The 8,592-nt window shown below is 43.9% G+C and overlaps 1 protein-coding gene across 1 annotated transcript; it reads right to left on the bottom strand.

Annotated features, from left to right (window-relative positions):
• Nucleotides 1–3,711: 3,711 nt before the first annotated feature.
• Nucleotides 3,712–5,380, bottom strand: insm1 (INSM transcriptional repressor 1). Its single transcript, XM_022737829.1, has one exon. The coding sequence runs from the start codon at nt 5,244–5,246 to the stop codon at nt 3,900–3,902; it is 1,347 nt and encodes a 448-aa protein (XP_022593550.1). The 5' UTR covers nt 5,247–5,380; the 3' UTR covers nt 3,712–3,899.
• Between the last annotated feature and the right edge of the window lie 3,212 nt (nt 5,381–8,592).

Below are 8,592 nucleotides of genomic sequence, written 5' to 3'. Positions count from 1 at the left end.
CTGGCACTGACAGCAAATATACATTTTAACATCTGCAGTTTTATGACATCTGGAAAAACTCCATCTGCTGATGAGAATCGTGATTAATTTTTAACCAATTTATGAATAATTTAATAAAAAATTGCATTTAAATTATTCAACTTAAAAAAACTATTGACAAAAAGAGGCAAGTCTTTATTTTCAGTTCTGTAAATGACAAATTAGAGAAAACCAAACGTTGCAGCTGGAGACTAATAAATAGTGAGATCTGAGATATGATACAAGGACAAGCTGGTAAATGGAATAAATAAAAGTAAAAAGCCATTTAATAATTCAAAAGCTTTTTTAAAAAAGGCATCCATCCTTATTGTGAATCCATTAAAAACAGTTAATTTATTCAACATGGAATTATAAAATGGAATTATTAACTGGCGCATTCAATAATCATGTAAATGCAAATTTAATTACCTCATAAATAGTTTTCAGTATAAATCAACAACTGATTTATTGAGTTTGAGGGTTCATTGTTATTTGCTCGGTGTGATGGAATTAAATATGTTCAGTGTTAAAACTTTAAAAGCGAAAAACTGAACATTTATAATTCTGTGACACATTTTTAACAGAATTTCGTCACGTTTGTCAAAAGAAAATACAAATGAACGTGTTTCCATCCATATGCAGAGTATGCATGTATGCTGCAGTGAAACCTCCCCCCTCGCTCTAAAAGGAGCTATATGTAAATTTTGCCTTTGCTACATAGCTAACATTAGCATTAGCAGCTGTTTACCTTTCAGTCTAGAAGAAATATTTTGAGTTCAGCATCAAACTTCATTCCTTAACTCACCAGCAGCTGTCTCCAGAGGTGGAAAACAATCATCTTGTTTTGCTTGTGTTCCTATCACTTCTTTTCTTCTACTGAAGTTAGCACGCTAACCAGCTAGCCCCGGCCTGGTCTGCCCATCTCGTCACTTTCCGATACCGAGTCACTGTGGCGTCCAGTCTGCCCTGAAGAAGCAGCTGCTCAGAGGATGCATTGCCAAGACTGGTAAGTAAACAGCTGTTAATGCTAATGTTAGCTATGTAGAAATAGCAAAACTTACATATAGCGCCTTTTGTTTCCCGTTTCCCTGTTGGTCCTCGCGCTGCTCAAGCAAATTTCCTCTGGGGACAAACTAGTGGGACGAGGATACAACTGGAAACATTAATTGAAACGAGTTGAAGGGAAATAATAATAAATAAAAGTACAGGGTTGTGTTGGTTATGGTCAAGTTGGATAGTCCTCAAGAAAACTGCAGGATTTTAAACTGAATGAATGTGGAAGTGACCGAACAGCTCCTCCCTCACCTCAGACACCTCTCTTGTCCGATGTGGTCGGACAAACACGTCATGAACACCGACTTTAATAGTTTGGTGACTCACAGTGACGTGGACTTCTTAAAGCTGCTGCTGCACAGACGAGCACGAGGCTGTCTGTTAGAGCTGACAGCCACATATCAGAGAGAGGAGGAGGAGGAGGAGGAGTGGAACTGCAGGAATGTCTTTCAGATGCAGAAATGTTTTGTGAGTGTTGACCTGCAGCTGACCTCTGACCTCTGTTATACACAGTACACCACTCACTCTTACATTGTGTAGCAGTCAAACGTGAGATGATGAGTTGATGTAATGATATACTGAAATAATGACATGAAATATAGATGAAAAATGAGTTAAACAGACTTCAGTTGTCCTACTCAGACGTCTTTATACAACTCCTTCATCAGAGTAGGTGTGTGTGTACATGTTCCTCATTATTGATAATAATCAATATTAATAAAATGTAATTTCAAAATTCAATGCTAGGCAATTCAAATATTCAATTTATTTATGGAGGAGAATTAGTGAGTTGACTGTTAGTTGAAAATAACATTATTAGCTTCTACGTTAGTCATGAGATGTTTTTTATCGTGTCTTCATCTTCACGAAAACTACAACTGTCGGGGACCTGCACAAATCTGAAGATGTAGTTGATAAGGAAGAAAAATGTTTTATTGTTTTGGGATAACGAAACAGCTGCAGTTTTATATCACAAACATCTGGATGTGACGTCGTCAGTGCACATACCGTCACACGCTGCTGCTTTCAGGGCTGAAGCTGCCACAGCTGCGAACTCGGAGCTCGTGTTCTCGGTGATATCTGGGAGTCTGCGGGATTTAATGACCCTGAGGATTCGACACACAGTAGAAGTCGCAGTAAATAAGTAAGATTAGCCGAGAGCAATATTTCCTCTGAACTGTAATGGAGTACTGTGGAAGTATTTGTACTTGAGTAATTTTACTAATGTTAAATTCCACCACTGGGGGGGGGGGGTGTAGGGTTGGCCACCGTGTTTCTAAGTCTCCAGCTCCGGCCCTGGCAGCTTTTTAGACACATTTCTCCTTTAGTTTAAGGTGTAAATCCAGCTGTTTAACCACCACTGTAAATGTATTTTTAGCAGGTTTCTGCTCGTTAAAACTTTCAATCAGACAAAAAAAAAGAAGGATGGAAAACAAACTTGTTTCTCAGTTTGGTTTTTATTTTTTTTTGGACATTTAGCAAAATACTGCAGAAACATCCAAAGCAGTATAAGAGCTAATGGTAACAAAGAAACCAAAAGGAAAAATAAAATATAAATAAAATCATGATTGCATTCAGTTATTATTCAAGAGCGGCTGATAAAAACTCATTGATTGCTATAATGTCACTTGAACACACCGTCCTCACACTGTTTTAATATAAGTTAAAGAAAATAAAAACGATTTGGCTACGTCGTGAAAAAACACAGCAACGGATCACAGCTTCGACAACACAGAGCAATAATTTACACAAATAATTTAATAAATACATAAATAAATAGAAAAAACAAATGAGTCAGATATACTGTATAGTGGTAATACAGAAGGCTTTGTAGAAAATAACCATATCATACCCAGCCAGTGATAAATAAGTGATCAAAAAACAATCAGATCAGTTGAGTTTAAGGCAGTTTTACAGCAGGAGTTTCTAATCCAAAGGCATTACCGGCTACACTAGTTTTACTCTTTTTTTGTTTTCAGGCAACAGCTACTGATCCACGGATCCACAAGCTATGTTAAAGCTAATCAGAGTGATGAGATAAGGTCTGTTCAGGCCTGTGAATTCTGGTTTTATCGGCTACAGGTCGTCCCCTCTCTTAGGTCTAGAAGCTAATAGCACTTGTGCAGAGATGCTAGAAAAATAAATGAACAGTCTAACGCTTTTTAAGTGTTTGAAACATGATGTCAAAGATCCTTTAAAAAGGAGGGGGGGGGTGGGGGGTGAGATTATAGGCCGGGGGTTCAAACACACACCCAGAACCTGCTGAAGTGTTCTTGAGCAAGGCACTGAATTCCTGCCTGCTGCAGGTGAGCGGCTGACCTCTGACCTTTAGGAATGAGTGCATGTGAGTCCTCATCATTACATTTAGTGACATTTTCTTACACTGCAAAAAAAAACCCTTTTATTTCTCATTGACCTCAGTCAGGCGGCAGTTTGTGTGCGAACATTACGTCATTCCTCTTGATTCTTCTTTGATTTCTGCGTTTTGTTTAACGTCCCAAAATAAGAGAAAAACAGGGAAACACTCTGCAATTAAACTTCAATGTGTTCATATTCTTAAAATAGAAAAATAGTTGAAAATTTGGTGTTTTTTTTTAAACCAAATAATTGCAACAAAAAACCAAAATAAATCACCTCCATCAACACTGAAGTCAACCAGAGTAAGGTTTTCTCACCAGAGTGCCATACATCTTTCACTTGATTTAAAAAGTCAGATTTAAGGAGCCCAAAGGGAGGTATTTTTTTGCAGTGTAACTCTAAGATCCTCTCAGAAACAAGGCTGGACTTCACCTTGTTATCTGAGTGTGAAGCTTGCCCAAAGTCCCGGATCAGCAGGCGGGGCGCAGCGGCATCTGCAGCAGGATCACCTGCCGGTTCTCGGACGGGTGGCATTTGTTGATGTGTCTGGTGAGTCCCGGGGAGCTGTAGAAGATGGCGGGGCAGTACTTGCAGGAGTAGACCTGTGAGGAGTGCAGTAGGCGGATGTGCCGCTCCTGGCTGCCTCTGCTGGTAAAGTTCTCCCCGCAGACCGGGCACAGGTGACAGGTGGAGGAACTCAGGTTGAGCGGCGCCGCGCTCTGCTCGCAGGCCGACGCGTCCTCCTCCTCCGCCGGCTTTGGGGAGCCGTGCTGTGACGCCAGGTGTTTTCGCAGGTACGCTTGGCGCTTAAACTTTTTCCCACAGTGATTACAATCATACAGCCCTTCCTCTGAGCCGGACTCGGACGGCCCAGGGCTGGGTGTGTCCCTGTCACTAGAATCCTTCGCTTCATCCGGCGCAGTTTTACCGGACGCGGCCACCTTGTCGCTCTCCAAATTCTGCGCACCGGCGGCTCCGCTCTGCTGCTTCGGTTTGTGCCACCGCCGGTGCGAGGCGAGGTTGGCCGGACAGCTGAACACCTTGTCACACTCCGGACACCTGTACTCAACCCGGACTATCCTGGAGCACTTGTGCTGAGCCAGAGCGAACGGGTCCGCGTACGCCTCCCGGCACAGCTGGCAGACGAACTCGCCCAGCGGGTTGTTGTCTCCTCGGGCGGGCTGGGGTCTGGGAGGCTTCTGGTCCACCGGCGCCTCTTTAATCTTGAGCCCGAGAACCGGAGATGTGGTGACATCATCCTCAAAGTGCAGTTTCCGGATAGCTTTGGTTTTCTTGGAGGGCGGTTTGCCTTTGCGCTCGGTGTCGCCGGACGGCCGCTTGGTCGCGGCGGTGGGGTGCGTCCCGGTGGATGAAGCGCTGGTGTCGGTGCGGCTGCTGTTGCTGGAGCCGATTTTCAGGTCCACCGGGGCGAAGAGGTGGTCCAAGGCGGTGAGCGCTGCTGGTGTGGGGAAAGACTCCGCGGAAACCGGTGATCCGAGGTTGAAGCGTCTCTCGAAGTAGGAGCGGTCGTGGTCCTGGCTCACAGGGCGGGTGGGGCTGTACAGCGCCTGGTACACCGCCTCCGGGTTCCCGAACTGAACCGGCTTAGCGTCCTGCTCCGGGGCTGTTGCCGCCGCCCCGCAGCTGGGCGTCGGCGTCTGTGCGCGGACCGGGTCGGAGGCCAGAGGCGCGGAGGAGCACGGCGGCAGCGGCGGGGCGTCAGCCGCTGTTTGCTCCGCTTCCTCCTCCTCAGACCGAACCCGGTAGGATACCGGGTTGGTTTTCTTGTTCCTTTTCACCAAAAATCCTCTCGGCATGTTCGCGCTGGACGGAGAGCTGAAGGCACTTTGGACGCTGCTGCTGCGGGGAGAAGAAATCCACTTTCAGCTGCTCGCGGACACAAACATCTGATGCGTCCTTTTTGTTGTTTCCTCCTGCTATTGATCCTCTGTTCTCCTCCCGAGGTGCTTTCACCACAACATAGCTGCACTCTTTTTAAGGCGACATGATGACATTGTTCCCGTGCCCCCTTGTTGCCTCATCCCCGACCAATCAGAAGGAGCCGAGGTCCCCTGTGGATTTGGGGAGTGGGTGTGGGAGGATGGAGAGGCTGGTGGAGGAGAGGAGGGGGGGTGATGGAGGGAGGATTTGCAGATTGCAAAGCAGATGTACCTGAGGGTTTTATTGTATTCACCCCCCCTCTACACACACACACACACACTCAGTCCACACACTCTCTCCTCCTCCTCCTCGTCTCGACCCGGGCACACGCCAGGAGCCTCCTGCTTTTACGGTCTGATGAGTTTGTATAGAAATCTACACGTGCCTCGGCTTTATGTGGTGGGGGCTCCGATTTGTCCAAAAAGGAGACATCCGTCCAACGTAACGGCGTCAAGAAGAAGGGACTGGAAAATAACAGCAAGGAAAAGTGGAAGATGCAAAACTGCAAACTGGAAACGAAGCAGTTGAGTTTAATTTGAATTAGAAACGTTGAACTTCGAGGATTTTAAAATACCAGAGGAAGAAAATGTAAGAGCTTCAAACAGTTTTGGGGCCTTGCAGAATTGAAGACATTCAAAGACTTTCCAGGAAAACTAAACAGCCCGAAAACAGACGCGCGCGGAGGTTTTACGCGCTGGTCGATGAGGTTAAATTCGGCCACTAAGATGAGACAAATAACCAAACAGCAAACAAGCAAACGATCATTTCAATCCACCGTGGCCCTGCAGCATGTGCGCTGGCGTGACAGTTAACTCCGGACATATGAATCCGTCATTTTACGCATACATAATTAATAGCGAGAGGAGGGTTTCCTGCTTTGCATCACAATGGCAGCGCTTGTGCAAGCTGTAGACCCGCCGTGATTGAAAAGGAAATTGCACAGTTGAAAAAAAAGGGAGTAGTAGTAGTAGTGGTGGTGGTGGTGGTGGTGGGGGTGGGGGGGGGCCCAGAAGCAATCTGGCCCCTAGATACCATCGGCGCGTGCTGTGCGTAATCAGTGCGCTCTTTCTGTCTCCCCAAATGGGGCAAACCGAGATTAGCTCCGGGATAATAAAAAAAAAGAAAAAAGAAAAGAAAAACATCAAACCCAATTCCTGCAGTCCGATCTGACCCGCTCGGTCCACCGTGAGGGATGACGGGATGTCACAAGGAGACCTCTGAAACGCTGCAGAAATAAAGCGCGTGGGGGTGAAAGATGTTTGGGAAGCAGCAGGTTTCAGTTGATGCGTCACCGTTGAGCTCAGCATCAGTTTATACTGAGCTGATCTATGATCAATAACCATTCAAGTGCTGACATGAGTCATTATCTCATTATAACTACTTCATCTATAATATCTCAATGTTTTAAAATCCGTTTCCTTTTGTCCATCATGAGTCTTTTTCTTAAAACAAGTGAAACAGTTCAGAGATAATCTCAATCTTTTCCAACTTGTTTTAAAAAAAATTCTCCATTTTTTATGATTATGTTGAAACGAACCTCCTCATTCAGTTTAGTTTTAGATGCTGGTTTATAGAAAATCCCTGAAACAAGTTCTCAGTAACTGACAAAAACACTTTATATAAGATGGAGTTTTCTCTACAGTGTGTGAGCTTTGTTTCACATTTGTCCTTGTGTCCAGTATAAATACTGTTATATCACAGGGAGCTTTCATTAAATATCATGAAAACACCATGAACTGACATGTGGAAACAGAAGCTGGAGAATATAAAACATGATGCAGCTCCAACAGGTTCAAATGTAAACACCACCACGTCCTTGGGAGAATAAAGTCCTTGTGTAAAATTTAACATGAACACAGTATTATTAAACCATCATAAAACTGTATTAAACACTAAGGACACTCTCCAAAGCAGCAACGAGAGAATATAAGACCATAGCAGTGAGGTTATTGGAAATTAAAATATCATTACATCACTACAGAAAACTGTGGACGCGTGGAAAGTATCATGGAAATATGTGATTAAAAAGTCCCTGGACATGAAGATTTCTGGGGACAGATCTATAAACACGACTCATCGTGAAATCTGACTTTCTATCTCCACACCAGCAGAGAGAGTGTGTGCGCGTGTGTGTGTGTGTGTGTGTGTTTTCCCAGCCTGCGGGTTGTTTGCAGGACATATGTTGGTTGTGTGTGTGTGCGGTTATTTTCCCGACAGACTTCAGTTCAGCCTCATTAGCATACAGCTGTAGGGTGACACCCTCCACCTCCTGCACCTCCTCCCCCTCCCCCTCCTCCTCTAAAAAGCCACACATCCACTTTCATCTCCAGCAGCTCTACGGGCCGTGTGATTGGTCACGCTGCTGCAGAGTCACAGAGGGGAGAGGTCATACTCAGTTACAGTTGGCACATTGTGGAGGAGACGTTAAATAAAAACAAAAAAGTCAAACTGTGTCAGAAATCCTCTTTATTTTTTACTCGTATGAAACTATTTAAGTAACTTCCCAAACTCAGATTAACATCAAATTAAGGGATTTTCAATGATTAAACATTCAATTAATTTGATGTTTAAACGAGTAAAATGTTCTATAAACGTCTGTACAAGCTCAGACTCTTTTTTAATTTCATCAAATTAAAGAAACAAATCTAAAGAATTTATCACGAGGAAGAACTTTATTTATTGGAAGCTCCTTAATTTCATATTACTGTGACATGAAATATTTCCATATAACAGGAAACATAATATCACACAATGCTAATTTAAGGTTTTCTGTCTAAACTCTAAATAACATCTTCAGTTATTGACAAGTCACTTAAATTTGATGCTAATACAATCAAATGAGGCGACTTTAATTAAAGGGACTTTTCTTAAAATTAAGAAATTCATCATTACTGGAAAATTAGCTTTTTGTTAATCTTGAAAAGTTTGACATTGATCGTTTCTGCATGAAAAGAGTTCCGCTGACTCAGCATTAAACTTCTGACGCTGTCGCATTCACATTTAACTGGTTGAAAACAGGAATCAAAATCGTCGCGGAGATCGACTCATTCCTCCCGCTTGTCAAAAGCTGGTGACTACATTACCCACGATGCAACTCCACCACAGACAGTTTGGTTGGAGGTTCAGGTGTGTCACACTAGCAGTGGTTAATGTAGCCTGAAGCAGAGGTGAGGAGCAGGTTGCAGAGAGACCCACCCGATGCTGACTCAAGTGACATCACTT

Source organism: Seriola dumerili, unplaced genomic scaffold (genome assembly GCF_002260705.1).
Source record: "Seriola dumerili isolate Sdu_G_001 unplaced genomic scaffold, Sdu_1.0 BDQW01000025.1, whole genome shotgun sequence".
NCBI lineage: Eukaryota > Metazoa > Chordata > Actinopteri > Carangiformes > Carangidae > Seriola > Seriola dumerili.
The sequence above is the reverse complement of the archived record's forward strand: the minus strand, read 5'-3'. Positions and strand labels throughout refer to the sequence as shown.